This window comes from Cyprinus carpio, chromosome B19 (genome assembly GCF_018340385.1).
Source record: "Cyprinus carpio isolate SPL01 chromosome B19, ASM1834038v1, whole genome shotgun sequence".
NCBI lineage: Eukaryota > Metazoa > Chordata > Actinopteri > Cypriniformes > Cyprinidae > Cyprinus > Cyprinus carpio.
The window spans coordinates 20,159,075-20,173,397 of record NC_056615.1 but is presented as its reverse complement, the minus strand read 5'-3'; the positions used below and the strand labels follow the sequence as shown (position 1 = coordinate 20,173,397).

Here is a 14,323-nt window from a genome sequence, read left to right as displayed (position 1 = left end):
TAAACACACAGTTTTGAGATCATTCTCTTAGATTTTTTTAATACTATGAAAAAAATTACTAGAAAAAAGTTCTTAAAGATACTAAAAACATAAGCGGTTTTATTTGGAACTTACCAATAGGTATTTCTCTCTATTATTTGTAGTCTCGATCAAATCATTGGCTCTTTTGCAATGTGCTTCCGTAATATACTCCAGATGGCATAGATAAAGTAAACTGTAGTATGATTTGCATTCTGTCATATTATGAAAATATGTTTAGAATTGAGCAACTGTTTTTTTGTTTTTGTTTTTTTTCAGTACAAAAGCTAATTGAAAATACAAATAACCAGACGGTCTACATTCTATATGATCAGCGAAAAGCACAATTACTTAAAGTCTGGAGGTGAAATAAACGGATAGTTATTATTATTCAGTCTCATTTCGTTACAAACCTGTATACACCCCCCCCCCACACACACACAAACATTTTTAAGCACTGTTGTGCAGTTCTTCCTATGTTTGATGGTCTTAGTGAATTTGTCTAGCTCCAAAGTGACACAAAACACCATGAAGTTACTTAACATTATCTGTACTCCAAATCTAGAAAAATAGCATTTTTTCTTTCCCTTTTATAGTTGTACAGATGTGAATATTATGAACTGCTAGTATGGCAAGAGCAGCATAAACATTATTTAGAATACTTTTTCTTTCTTTTGGCTAAACCTTAATTGGCTTCTGCATTAAATTACTTCATATTGATTCCATCATCTCATCCATCACATATGTGCCGTGATCAAACTGCTGATAGCTTAGAGCTTTTTGAAAAAATGCTGTATGATACAAAACAATTAACTGTGCCAATCAAAAACATAAATTAAATTAGATAATTCAAAATGTTAATTCTGATCTTCATACAATCAGGTTTAGGTATTTTTAATAATTAAATGTCAAATTCTGATGCATATAGACTAAAAACAAACAATGAATGGAGAAAGTTAATGTGAAAGCAAAATGTGCAAATCAGCAGGCAACATTGTTGCACTGCTATCATGTTATAGTTTTAAATAAAAATACATATTCAGAACCTTATAACAATGTTATTCCAAGAAAGCCTATTACACTTTGGAGATGTTTTGTAAAAATTACTCACCAGTTCTGTTTTTTATAGTTTTTAACCACAATAAATAAGTATAACAGGTGTATTACAGTCCAACATAATTTCAAAAACATCTAAATAAATTTTAAGACTTTTAAATACTCACCATAACTCTTCAGGTTATGGCTTAGGCTTCCATCTCATTTTAAATAGTAACTTTTAGCATGCATGTTTATCAGTTCTCAAATCTTTCCTGGGAAGTGCTTCTTTGCAAACCACAAACCATCACATGGGTATTGTCCACACTTAGTCAATGTGAAAATAAAGAACTTTTGTTTTGTTTTCTCTTTTTTTTTCTCGTATGGACGTGAGGCCCGAAATTATTGTAAGGAGAATTTTTTTAATGATATTAAGGATATCAAGAATTTCTGGAAATCATTGCGGTCCTGCAGCGACTTTTGTGTGTACATGCAACATTTAACAGTGTGCGCATACAAATATATTTATATATATTTATTATAATACATGCTGCATCACTTCATAATTTCCATACACAAAAACTGCACCAGGAAAATGAAACAGTCCTGAATAATGTAAGAGCATTTTAATTTATATTTACAATACAGTGCCCATGTCAAACATTTTACACATTCACATTATACATTTTATAGTACAACTATTACAATAGTTAGAGAAAAACTGTTTCACAGAATAAATATACATAAAACAGCTTCAAATCTACTATAGATCTTCCCTTGTGTTTAGAAGATCCACTAGATGCTATTTTACAAATTTTAGTCATTATAATAATAACTTTCTACTATTTATATTTTAGGTTAAAATCACTAAAAATGTAATCATATTATACAGAAGCAAACATAAGCGAAAAGGGACAGCTGTGTGTAAACAGCTAATGTCTTATAAAATATAATAAAAACATGCACTCTCATCCAATATCTTTAATAACCACCAAAACATTATCTCTCAGCTCATATCCTTCCCCTAAATATGATTGGGTGACTTACACTCACAAGTTAAAATAATTCCATGTTCAAAGTCAACATCTCATTTATTTCCATGAGTGTCTTGCCGTCACTTTTATGGACGTGTCTGCTTTGTTTGCTTTTGCTTTGTCATCTTTACATTCACCATGGCTTATTATTGATGCAGCTTGTGTCCTTGTGGTTTGAGGGTTCCTGGAAACCCTGTTGCAGTGATTCTGATGCCAGGACTTGCATGACATGTTCCTTTATTTGCGGCACAATCTGTCCACCAAATCCCTCGGCGTCCACGGCGAAAGCATCAACATGACCACGGGCTCAAGAAATACGTTGCAGGAGCAGGAAAGCATGGCTTCACTTCTCCACTCCACATTAGTGTACAAGACAAAGCCCACCACGTGGGAAACATTGTAGGGTAAATAACATACCACAAATACTACTAAAGTGGAGAGTGCAATGGCTAACACCCTTCTTTTCCCAACAGAGGGCAAAGCTGAGTGTCTGACAAGCACAAGGCAGCGCAGTGTGCAGAATGCTGACAAAACAAGTGGCACCAGGAAGAGCAGCAGTGCCATCTCCAGGCGTAATGGCACCAGCACTTCCAACTGCTCCTCTGTGAAGTTTTCATAGCATGCCGAGATATTCTCCTCTGATAAAGACACAAAATGGCCCCCTCCTTCAGCAATATAAGCAAAACCCAAGTGTACAAGCACTAAAAGCCACAAGAATGCGCTCACCAGGCAAGAGGTATGGGCCCGGCGGTATAGTTTGTAAGTTATGGGATAGGCGATGCTCAGATAACGGCCCACGACGACTGCTGTGAGGATCAAACTACTACCGTAGACCGAAGAAAACAGAAAGAAGCTGAAAATGGGACAAACCGCAGCTGGAAGCGACCAACCTTGGAGCGTCTCGGCCACTTTGACTGGCATCCACGACACTAGAGCCAGGTTTGCCACACACAGGTTTAGAGCGTAGACTACATTGGGGGTGGCACCGTGTTTTCGAGCCTTACGGATGTACACGAAAAGAACAAGGAGATTGGCAGGAAGTCCAAGCAAGAAGGTCAAGATGTAAACCAACAATGAAACGAAGAAGGACACGGTCAACTCCATCATGTCAGATCAGTTTGACGATTCGTAGCTCACCTCGATCAGTTAACTAAAGCCCCCTTTTCATAGGCTCTCCATTGGCTGCCAATATTCCCTCTTTATTCCATTTGGAGGAATAGCTGTTCCTGAATCAGATAAAGTGCTGAACACTCTCCAATCTGTGTGAGGAAAAAAACATGAAGACAATAAGGAAGTTCGTATCGGCACAAAAGTTCGTATTTATTTGGAAGGCACAGAATAGGGTGGGGGGAAAGGGGGTGTGGAAGGGGCGTTAGGTGGGTGGTTATTGCATCTAAGAGCTTGAATTGGTCTGATATGAGGTGCAGGGATGGGTACTTAATGCAGCAAGATGCCATTTATACGGACCCACGTTGCCTTATTTGCCCTTGGTGCGCACGCTAGATCAGGCCCCTTTAGTGAAATGATTCAGAATAATTGGGCTTTGCAGGAAGCTGAGTCCATCCAGCCGTGACTCTGTCACTTGAAATGCACTGGACGGTTAAACCATTAAAGCTGTAAACTCACTAGGAGTCTGTTTGGGGATGTCATTCAGGAAAGGCTATTGCATACATACAATGAATTAACTTGACACTTTTATAGCAGCTTGCAAAAATCCATTGGAGCAGTTTATGAAGTATGATCATTCTGGTTGCATATATTCCAATGTATTAGTATACATTCAGTACAAAATTCCAATATATACCAGTATAAACATGCAAAGTATAAATTATAAGTGATTTATTCACAAGGGATCTCAAGAAAAGGTAAATGCTTTAATAAAAGTCTAAAACAATTCAAACCAGTGCGTTTAGTATATTCTAAATATTTCAATTACATTTCAAACAACACCAGCTCCAACCAAGCATGCCTAACCATGTCAAATTATTTATTTAAAGACACTGAGCTTGAAAACCAAAGAAACCAGAAAGTTCAGCAGCTGTGTACAACCTCAATTTTAGGATATTAAGAACAGTTATAACAACAAACACATCAACACCAAAAGTAGCACCTTAGTCTTCATATAATGACATTTAAATCTAAACCGATCATACTCTTGTGACCAACCATGATTTGAGCTCTGCCATATTTGCCATGCACTTAACCTCATTAAAAATACCTTTCTCCTCATTATTTAGCATAGACGTAAATAGTCCCATTTAGATACATTAGTGTAGCAGTTAACTGATAAATCCTCACCAGTGGATAGGCATAGATTTTTGTGTCACCCATTCTTTTATCATGTTCATCACTGAGAGTCAAAGTCCAGTCTAAATAATGGCTTTCATATGACATTATCTTCCCTTCCCAGACATAAAACAGAAATCTGTAGACAGATGGATTAACATTGTTGTTGTAAAGGTCTGTGAAAACAAAAAAAGGCCATTAAACAATGCAACACAATGATCTACATGCAGGTTACCGTGAGTCAAGAAAATAATCATTATACAACTATTAAAACATGTTAGTATGTTTTCATATTTAAGATGTTTGCTCCATTCTAGCTCATAAAGTCAAATAAATGTTTGAAATGCGATACTCAGAAACCATTACCACAGGCTTGGTAAACATAAGAAGAGGAAACAAATTTGTAAAATACTGGAATCAAGAAAATTTATTTCGCAATTAATATATGGTTTCCATCCTCTCTCTTACCAATTAAATTGCCCATTTTTGCAGCTCAACTGGTAGATCGTAGTGCTGGCAACTCCAAAGGTCTGGGTTTAATTCCCAGGGAATGCAAGTACTGATAAAATGTATCCCTTGAACACACTGTAAGCCTCTTTGGATAAAAGTGTTTGCGAAATGTGTCTATCTAATGTACTTCCTCTTCATTACCTCACCAGGACTGGCCAGACCAAGTTGCTAAATGTCACACCTACGTCAATGATTTATAAATGTGTATGGTCCTGTGTCAATATGTTCATTTATCTGACATTAAAAAGTTGTGGAAGTTTAGAACAAGCCATTGGACCAAGAAACCTACTTTTACAATGTTGCCACAGGTTGATTTTATGTTTTTATTTTTTGGTTTTAAAGGTTTGACATATTGCATAAATTGTATTTGACTGAAGTGCTTGTATTGAAATATTTTACCCATTTTATACTCTTCCAATCACTGTGCTGGATGATGAGTTTTGTGAGTAAGAGGCAATGACTGGGCGGTTTATGAAAACAGACTGTGTTTATGATTACTTCTATATAGTGATTTTCAAGCTGAAATTATGCGTAATGCATAACAGTGACTGTAAAACATATACTTTAGGTATAGGAGTGGCATGTTTTGAGTTTTGATATTTGCGATAGGGTTTTTTGGGACAATTTTGATCTGCCATTGAGCTGGCAACTCTGCATTGGGCTGAAGGGGAAGTTTTGAGTTATGATTTCAACTTCAAAAGATCAAGTAAAATTTGTTTTTTCATAATTTGAGTCCTTTAAATATATTTAGACTAAAGGTATAAACAATAATATAGTAACAAATAATAATAATAATAATAAAAACATCCATTGTCAATAGTGTAGAGATGTATAAAAAACTACACACATATCAGTCACTTTCAATACCAACACTTCCAACTTAAACACAAGTGAAGACTGCATGGAAAACTTTTATGCTAAGGTGACCAGATGTGCCGATTCCCGGGGGCACATTCTGCTCAGGATTTCTAGATTGCCTAAAATAACCAGGTTTTGGTTCTGTTCTGGGCAAGAATTACCTGTGCATCCATGCAGCCTACACTGTAGCAGGGTAAACAGACTGTGAACCAACAGAACCAACATAAATGTATTGCAGATATCAATAATGTTCAATAATTTAATGTAAGCATTTTAGAAGTAATTCTGATTTGAATGGGAATCAGAAGGCTGAATCCTGACTGAACAAGAGGAGGAGTTGGGGATGGAGGAAGGTAATTAACTATTGAGCAACGTGAAAGCTGGTGATAATACTTAAGGTTCTTATATATGGGTGCTGTGATAGATGTTGCATCCCTATAGAAGCTGATGCGAGCTTGACTAACCTGACCTGCCAGAACTAATGCTATGCTTGATTTTTAGGCAATTTATTGCAGAATGTGTCCCCATGAAGTGGCAAGTCTGGTCACCTTATTTTATGCCCTCATGTGAAACTCCTCCTGTATTCCTGTGGGAATGACTGGATTTTTCCCATAAAGTTTTGCTGAGCAATGGCAAATGTGACGTCACTATAAGTATGAGGTATGAAACAGGGTGTCAACTCAAGCAAGGTCCAGCTTGTGTCTGCCACTAGAATTGGTGAGAGGCACCACAGCTGAGGGCAGACCCTCAGTCTGGACCCCCAGAGTCAGGCACTGACGGGTCTGGTTGCTGCGCTGCTCCAGCGACAGGGCGTCCTGCTTACGAGACAAATCCTCCATCATCTGAGCTTCATGCTGTTTCAGAGACTGCAGAGAGTGCCTGGGAATCAAAGGTGTTCACAGGTTAGACGTGTTTTGAATTTGCAGTATTTATATAAAATACAAGGGGGAACTGAGTTAAAACATTGGACTCACTGGGCATGTGCTAACTTCTGTTTCAGTGCCAGAATGGTGGCTTCCAGTTGCTTGGCTTCATCCACCAAACCAAACTGAACCTGGGAGTAAAAAGTTATGAGATAACCAATCAAAACACAGCAGATTAAGATGGATTGTGTTTGTTTTTCACTGGGTGGAATTAACTAGAACAAAGGTCATGCATCTCTTTATTGCTGATGACATAATGTACAATCACATTATTGTTTGGAGAAATCCAGTAATTTCAATCCACCTTATTTTTTAACGTAAGAGTGGGTTTTGTAACCATTTGTAACTTGAATGTGCAAGGCTTCTGGTGTCATAGGCTGCTTGATATTTGTTATGTTTAATATTATATTATATTTTAATTTATTATTGTAATCATAATTAGTTTTATTGTTTACTACACTTTATTATTGTTCTTAATATTTACCTATCCACCTTATTCTTCAGTGTTGAATTAAGCCTATGAGCAAGACTTCCGGTTTATTAGCCGCTGTAGGGAAATACCGTGAAGATTTACAACGTGTGGTAAATGGTAAAATTGTTTGCACTACAAACCAGTGTGTTCATAATTAAGATAATACATAAAAAATAATAGGGTAAGACACACCAGTTTGCAATATCAAGCAGCAAAATGAGCAGTTTTGTACAACTAAAAATAGCTGGAAGTGAATAAAACCAGAAGCAAGACCCATAAAATTTCCAAATGGCCACACCCATTTTTACGGGAAGAATAAGGTGGATAGCTACTGACTCAGAAGTCTTGTACATTTACAGAAAATAGCTTACTTTTGTGCTGCCAAATAAGGTGAAAATAAATATGGAATTTTGCATGAGGGTGAAATTGAGGCATTGACCAAAGAAAAGCTGTTTGGTTTGAAAGTAACTTTTGAGCAAGTTGTACTGCATACATCTTCACACAATAGACCTTTTTTGCCTGCAAAATTATGGCTAATTTTTGCTAATGTGACAGCACTGTTATGCAAGTTGCCAATCAGCCGGTGGTGGAGTTTACCTCATCTCGGCACAGGTCCATGCCAGGCCTCTTGATTCTGTTCTCTAGACGGGTGTGGACCAGCTTTAGAGGAGCCGTCTTGGCCTGCATGTCCTCCTCTAGGTGACAAATGTCCTTCTCCAGCTCAGCAATCTCTTCTTGAGTCTGAAAGAATTTGGCACACATACTAAAATAAAAGAAAGAAAAATGCTTTATTTATTGTATTCATCCATTACCACATGGAATACTACTTTCTGATTGGTCAATTGCTACATTACAGTATCAGATATTTTTGAATAATCACTTGTATAGACCCCAACAACCACTGTGCTAGTTTCACATCTCTCACATCACTCCACAGTCAAAGCAAATAGTATACACTCAAATCAATGTCTATGTATTGATTTTTTTTTTTTTGTGGGAAGTCATATAAAAGGAGGATATTTTGCAGTTCGCTGGTCATTATAGCAAAATAAACCCCTTCAAAATGATACAAAATCTTTTACACCTCATTTGATAACCCTGCGGGGTTTATTTGGGAATAAAGACCAACTGACCCATATTTCACTGCTTAACTTCCACATTCATATTTCAATTGTGTGTAAAGCACTTTCTTTAACTCCCTATTATACTGGATGATAGTTCATCATTCCTAGTTTCAATGCATATTCAAAAACACCAGAATGATATTAAAACGGGGAGAATAAAGAAGAGGCCTTACAGTTTTTAGCTGCCATTGCATCTCGTGATAGGCCTGTTCCTCATGGTGAGTTCGCTTACGGAGAGCAAACTCCACTGTCATTCTTTGGGCCTCCAGCTCATTCTGCACCTAAGAGAGAAGATGCATTTACTGAATGGATATCATATTGAATGGATATCCAGTTACAGTGTTGAATTGCAAGTCATTTTGAACATCTTAAAAGTCCCTTGAATATTTTTAAAAATGAGCTTTTTACTACACTAAATGATTGAGTTTAAATCTGTAGACCAGATGTGGCACCTGTGCTCTTGTGATGCTGTTGTTCTCTCTTATCTGCACAGAGGCCTGCATCTCTTCTTTAGCGCGAGTAATATTGTATCGACTGAACTGCTCCCACTGCTGTGGAGTTGTGGAACTGCAAACAAAAATGAAAAAACAAAAACAACTTATATTATATATTTTATTAAATTTTTTACAAATATTTTATTAAGATTTTACCTATTTGGGGTCCCTTCGTAAAACTTGGCTTTAAATATAGTCTCTGAATGTTCAGTTATTATTATTATGTTAAGATAGCTCTTTAGAGGTAAGATTACTCTTAAGCTCACCCGGGGGTGGAATTTTTTTTGGTTTTGGTTTAGGGGGGTTTTAGGTTGACGTTTTGTTAGAGACAAGCATGACATGTCCACATCAAGGGCCTCTATTTTATCCTGAAGGTCAATGGTCAGCTGTTGCCTTGCTTCCTGTAAGCGACTAAGAAGATATACCAAGATTAGCAACCACATAATCTTCATCATATTAACAGGCAAAAGTCAAGTGAGATAAGATTGTCATCCAAAATAAACAAAGCAGATTGCTACTGAATGGTTCAAACCAATTAATGTCTATCTGAATGTACTTACCACAGCTGTTCAAAAGCCTGATCGATGCACTGCTGAAGGATGCGTTGTGCTCCATCAATCACCTCTACTTCCTTCTTCAGTTCAGCTTCTACAGGGTCACAGACCAGCTCCATCCCACGACGACCTTCCCTGAGGTTCAAGCACTCGGCAGTGACTTCAAGGGGCAGAAGAGTGGCAGCAAGGGCTCGTTCTGTCTCCTCCTTGGATAGCAATGTTTTATGGGTTCATGATTACACTTGAGATTTTTTTTTTTATGTTGTTGTTGTTTTTACATTGCATTCATTTTTTTTAACAATACATTTTTTCACTGTAATTTTTTTTAAAAGTTGTAATTAAAACAAAGATTATTTATGGAAGCTTGCTTCCGGAATAAAAAAGGTAATTGCAACTTTATATCTTACAATTCTGACTTGTTTTTCACAATTCTCAGTAGTCAGAATTGTGAAGAAAAATATTGCAATTTTTATTCAGTGCTGGAAAAAAACAACAACTGAATTGCAAGATATAAAATCCGAATTGTGAGATGTAAACTTGGAATTGTGAGGAAAAAAGTCATAATTCTGAGTTTTTATCTTGCAATTTTGACTTTTTGTTTTTCTCAGAGTTGTGAGAAATTGTGTGAATTATGAGAAAAATTTAAAAACTGCGAAATATAAACTTCATTATTAGAAATGTACCATCAGAATCTTTTTAAAACTGATATTTCAAGGTTAAATAATAATTAAAAAAACACATATAGTTGCTTTAAGATAACTTAAAAAGATGGAGAAAAGAAGAGTGAACATGGTTTTTATGAGCTCATTATTAATCACCAGAGTAAGAGCGTCCATTTCTGCATCCACTTGCTGTGCACAAGCCTTCAGATTCTCCTTCCAGCGCGTGACGTCATTGATCCTGTCACTCAGTCGCCTGCTGCTGTCATACTCATCCCAGTTTGTCTGATGACAATAACAGCAAAATGTTTGATAATTAGTGCTACAGTCTTTTTACGCTGTCGAACAACTTTCAAACCACCCCAGTCATTACCTTACTGGTCGTCTCATTGCGCAGAGCTCTTCCTTCCTGGCGTATGTCGTGTGAAACATTGCGCTTGTTCTCAGCCGTGTGTGATATCTGTTTATTATTAGTCGCCCAGTCAGACACACTGTAGCGCAAGCCTGGCTTCGAGCTCAGGGTGGCCATGTTTACTGGTATCATAGAAACAAGATGACAATTAAAGACAAAAGAAGTAGTTCTAGTAAACAGGCAGATGGTAAGTAATTGTTTAGACTAGTCTTTAAAAATTAGTCATCTATTTTTATTTATTTTTTCTTCAAGACTGGTCATATCTTTTTAAATTCAGTTATGAAAAGGTAGATTGGTCTTATTTGAACTGGAAACGTAAGACTGATAACCCCTTGGCAACTGCTGGTCAAACTAGTTCTTAAGACAGTCTTTACATGGTGGCTAACTGGCCCAATTGTTATTCGTGTGAACAAAAATATATAAATAAAACTATTTTTAAAATTACTATTATTTTTGGACATTATTTGCCTATCAGTTAAATTCACTCTGGTAAGGCAAACTTCTCTTTTCTCCATTTTAAGAAGCATCATAGTTTGGTAAAACTACTAGTAATAATTGCAAATTAACAATTATTATACAGTTTAGTAATGTATTTGACGCATAAATAATCAGAATGATAAAAGAAAAAAAAATTATAATGCCAGAGCAAGCAATCTCGGATATTTGATGTGGCATTTCAAGCAAGTAACTTTTACTTATTCCTGTGTATTTATCCATGCATTTATAATATATTTATGCTTATATGTATTTCACGACCTCGTAATTGAGAGGTTGTATTGAATATTTGTACTTTTATTAAATTATTTATCATACAGCAGGACTATTAGTTAAACTTAGGTGAAAAACATAAATGGAAATGGAGTTTCTGCACCTAAAATATACTTTGACTTATGTATTCATATACATTTAACAGTAAAGTTCATATACATATCATTTGTAAACCATTGAAAGCATTCATTTGACTTACCGAAACTGATGCAACTTTTAGATGTTGTCAGTCGCTGTTGTGAGTCCAGCAGTAAACACAGTAAGCGGGTCTCTTGGTAACGGGGCGACGCAACTGCAGCTTATTCAATAATTTATACAGCATAGCAAGCACTCAACAATTACTCACTCACCGTGACATGTGCCCATGACCACTCAGAAATCCGAAAATCACTTGGGGTGGAATCAGTTTGACTTTTTCCATCATCTAGAACGCCCTAAAGAACTCACAGCAACGCTTAATAGCCACTCAGAACACTTTAGTAACCGTGGCAAATTCCCACAACACTTCTTGCACTTTTCACCTTTTTATTCAGAAAATGTACAAATTTTATTTTGAAATGTTATTAATAGTTCCCCCTCCCCCTTTCATTCAACCATTCCTTCTGTTTAAATACATACAATTTTGCATTGATCAGTTTTACATTGAATACTTGACAATTATTTTCATATAGCATATTTTTATCCTCTAACATTACTGTATCTGTGTACATCTAAGTTATTCATGATTTATTGGTCAAAATAAGTCATGAATATTTCTTTGCACAATTAATGGAATGATTATTTTGGCATCAATTAGTTTACTTTCTGTGTCTATTCTGATTATTAAGAAAATGTGTTCCATCAGTGAATATGAATTAAAAATAAATTGTAGTTATATCATAAATGTATCATGTTTGCAGTTAGATAATAAAAAAAAGACAGAGTTTCTATAAATAGTCCATCTCTGCTGTCTCAAGATGTTTTGTGATGTGGTCCAGTAGATATTTTTCATTTGCTGCCTCTTTCAAGTAAAAATGAGATCCAGGAAGCATCTGCACAGTGAAGTCACCACTTGTCATGTCCTTCCAAGCTGTAAAGCAAAAGAGACACAATCCAAGAATTGCACATAAAACTAAAGCTAAATGATGACAAAATCATGCATATGTGATTCTAATTATTAACAAATAAGCAGTTTATTCTCTCTAAGTTTACCACGTTATAAAACTGAAACTATTTAAAACATTGTTTTAGTAAAAACTGAACCATTTATCTGTCAGATTCACCTTGTAAGTCATGGGGTGCATCCTCTTTTCCGTCAAAGCATGATACTGGACATGACAGGAAGGGTGTTGATGGTCTGCTACATCTGCCGGACAGATTTGTATTATATGCAATGTTGTTCCATGCCACATATGTTGATGTTTTCTTACACTAAAGAAAGACACTGAACCCACCTATAATTGTCCACTACACAGAGATCTGCTTTCAGCGCAGGTAAGAAGAGTTTGGCGAGCTCAGCATTGGCCAGTATCTCTGGTGGTGTGCCTCCAATAGAAGTGACCCACACAAGAAACTCTTGATCTGACAGATGACTTCTTCTTGGTGCCTGCAGTCTTGCTTCAGATTACAGAAAAGTTGAAAAGTTTAGAACACAAACATATACATCTAAATCTATTTACACATAAAGGTAGAGTTTTTATATTAGTTAAATAATACTAATAAAAGTATCTCACCTTTGCAACAAAATAAAACACAACACACAAAATGGACAGATATGACAACATACAGAACCGATCACACTTACATATGGTGCGGAGGCTCCAGAGAGAAACATGTGGATCGGCTCAAGGTTGTAGACCTTCTTTACGTGTTCGGCAAAAGCGAAGCAGGTCATAGCTCCAAAACTACAGAAAGAAGTTGCAAATGAACTGGTATTTATATAAAAAGGTATATATTTATATTTTATAATGCATGTCATGTTCTGGCTCAAATTCCTTTTAAATTGACTATCATGTTCTGGCCCTACACATATGCATTTGTTTATATAATTTAACATCATATACTTTTATACACCTTTTAAAAAAACGGACATCATTTACTGCTACTTTAGCAACAGCATCACAAACCTATGTCCAAAGAGTGCAAATGGCTTTTCTCTGAGATGTGGAAGAAGCACACCGATGACCTCATCAATGATTTCCTGCATATTCTGAAAAAATGGTTCCTTAGCTCTTCCTTCTCTGCCTGGCAATCGAACTGAGTACACTGAAAATAAACGAACAATTAAATAAAACTAAAAAATATCCTACCTTTGAATAAACAATTACATTAATACAATGAATGCGTAATGAATGTAATGTAAAAAACAATGAATGTAAAAAATGCTATTTATGTGCATATTTAATATATTTGTTTGTTTGTTTGATTGACTGTTTTAAGTAGTGGAGTTACCTTCAATAGAGCTGTTAAGGGTTTTGGCCCAGCGAGCATAATAGATGGAGCCTCCACCTGCCCAGGGAAAACAGATGAGACGGACCGAAGCATCTGGGCGCTTGTTGAAACAGGTTATGACTTTATCCATTCCTCTGAAACATTATAACGTGAATTAAGAATCATTTATCCTAGGCAAAACAATTGATAAAATACATATAGGAAAAAGAGTTATCTGGTCATGCAAATGGACTGATGCCACATATCAGTCTACAAACATGAAAAAATACAGTACTTTTGTTTACCTGGAGAGAATATTCCACATGTTAGTGAGATACACAGATTTTAAGTTATTGATCTCAATGCTCGTTTAGCTGAATTTTAGCTTAATCAATCACATGGATATAATAGAATAAAATTTTAATTGAGTGGCACGTATATATAAGGTTTGAGCTTTTTGTAGTTTATCAGCATTCTGGCGTACATTCACGACTTCATGCAGCTAGTTATTTACATACTTCAATATGTAAGCAGTTGATTTATGCCCAAATGATTTAATCTTTCGTATGGGATGATTTAAGAAAAAAAATGCATTTTAATTAATTGATCCTTCTGTTTTAGAAAATAGAAATGACATCAATACAACAAAAGGATTAATAAAACCACCAGATACTGTTCTCACGTTTATAGTGCAGTACGTTCTTCTTCTGCTTCTTTTTCTTCTGTGGTTTTTATTTGACAGTTTACAAACGAAGTACATTACCGCC

The 14,323-nt window shown here is 35.9% G+C and overlaps 3 protein-coding genes across 4 annotated transcripts; all 3 read right to left on the bottom strand.

The window, feature by feature from the left end:
• Positions 1 to 2,324: 2,324 nt before the first annotated feature.
• LOC109111872 (free fatty acid receptor 3) lies at positions 2,325 to 4,975 on the bottom strand. The gene is made up of 2 exons (XM_019124867.2): positions 4,842 to 4,975; positions 2,325 to 3,346 (listed from the first exon to the last, which is right to left on the bottom strand). Exon 2 carries the CDS (start codon positions 3,192 to 3,194, stop codon positions 2,325 to 2,327), a length of 870 nt encoding a protein of 289 aa, XP_018980412.1. The 5' UTR covers positions 3,195 to 3,346; positions 4,842 to 4,975.
• Positions 4,976 to 6,415: 1,440 nt separating this feature from the next.
• Positions 6,416 to 11,517, bottom strand: tekt2 (tektin 2 (testicular)). The gene is made up of 10 exons (XM_042745218.1): positions 11,347 to 11,517; positions 10,341 to 10,501; positions 10,127 to 10,252; positions 9,315 to 9,520; positions 9,025 to 9,165; positions 8,713 to 8,830; positions 8,434 to 8,541; positions 7,734 to 7,877; positions 6,716 to 6,795; positions 6,416 to 6,620 (listed from the first exon to the last, which is right to left on the bottom strand). Exons 2-10 carry the CDS (start codon positions 10,494 to 10,496, stop codon positions 6,422 to 6,424), a joined length of 1,278 nt encoding a protein of 425 aa, XP_042601152.1. The 5' UTR covers positions 10,497 to 10,501; positions 11,347 to 11,517; the 3' UTR covers positions 6,416 to 6,421.
• Positions 11,518 to 11,658: 141 nt separating this feature from the next.
• olah (oleoyl-ACP hydrolase) lies at positions 11,659 to 14,323 on the bottom strand. Of its 2 annotated transcripts, none has more exons than XM_042745217.1 (7): positions 14,239 to 14,323; positions 13,578 to 13,711; positions 13,253 to 13,391; positions 12,931 to 13,030; positions 12,581 to 12,750; positions 12,410 to 12,492; positions 11,659 to 12,216 (listed from the first exon to the last, which is right to left on the bottom strand). In XM_042745217.1, the coding sequence occupies exons 2-7, from the start codon at positions 13,705 to 13,707 to the stop codon at positions 12,074 to 12,076; spliced, it is 765 nt and encodes a 254-aa protein (XP_042601151.1). In that variant the 5' UTR covers positions 13,708 to 13,711; positions 14,239 to 14,323; the 3' UTR covers positions 11,659 to 12,073. The 2 variants fall into 2 exon arrangements, with proteins under 2 accessions (XP_042601151.1, XP_018980414.1); XM_019124869.2 differs by lacking the exon at positions 14,239 to 14,323 and adding an exon at positions 13,862 to 14,227.

Coding starts and splice junctions, on each gene's coding strand:
- olah (XM_019124869.2), bottom strand. CDS start 13,881: ATGTGGAATATTCTCTCCAG. Junction 12,493..12,580: donor TGTGTAGTGGACAATTATAG/GTGGGTTCAGTG, acceptor TCTGTCCGGCAG/ATGTAGCAGACCATCAACAC. Junction 12,217..12,409: donor TGCACCCCATGACTTACAAG/GTGAATCTGACA, acceptor TTTGCTTTACAG/CTTGGAAGGACATGACAAGT.
- LOC109111872 (XM_019124867.2), bottom strand. CDS start 3,194: ATGATGGAGTTGACCGTGTCCTTCTTCGTTTCATTGTTGGTTTACATC.
- tekt2 (XM_042745218.1), bottom strand. CDS start 10,496: ATGGCCACCCTGAGCTCGAAGCCAGGCTTGCGCTACAGTGTGTCTGAC. Junction 10,253..10,340: donor GCAATGAGACGACCAGTAAG/GTAATGACTGGG, acceptor TATTGTCATCAG/ACAAACTGGGATGAGTATGA. Junction 8,831..9,024: donor AACCAAAAAAAATTCCACCC/CCGGGTGAGCTT, acceptor CATTTTTGTTTG/CAGTTCCACAACTCCACAGC.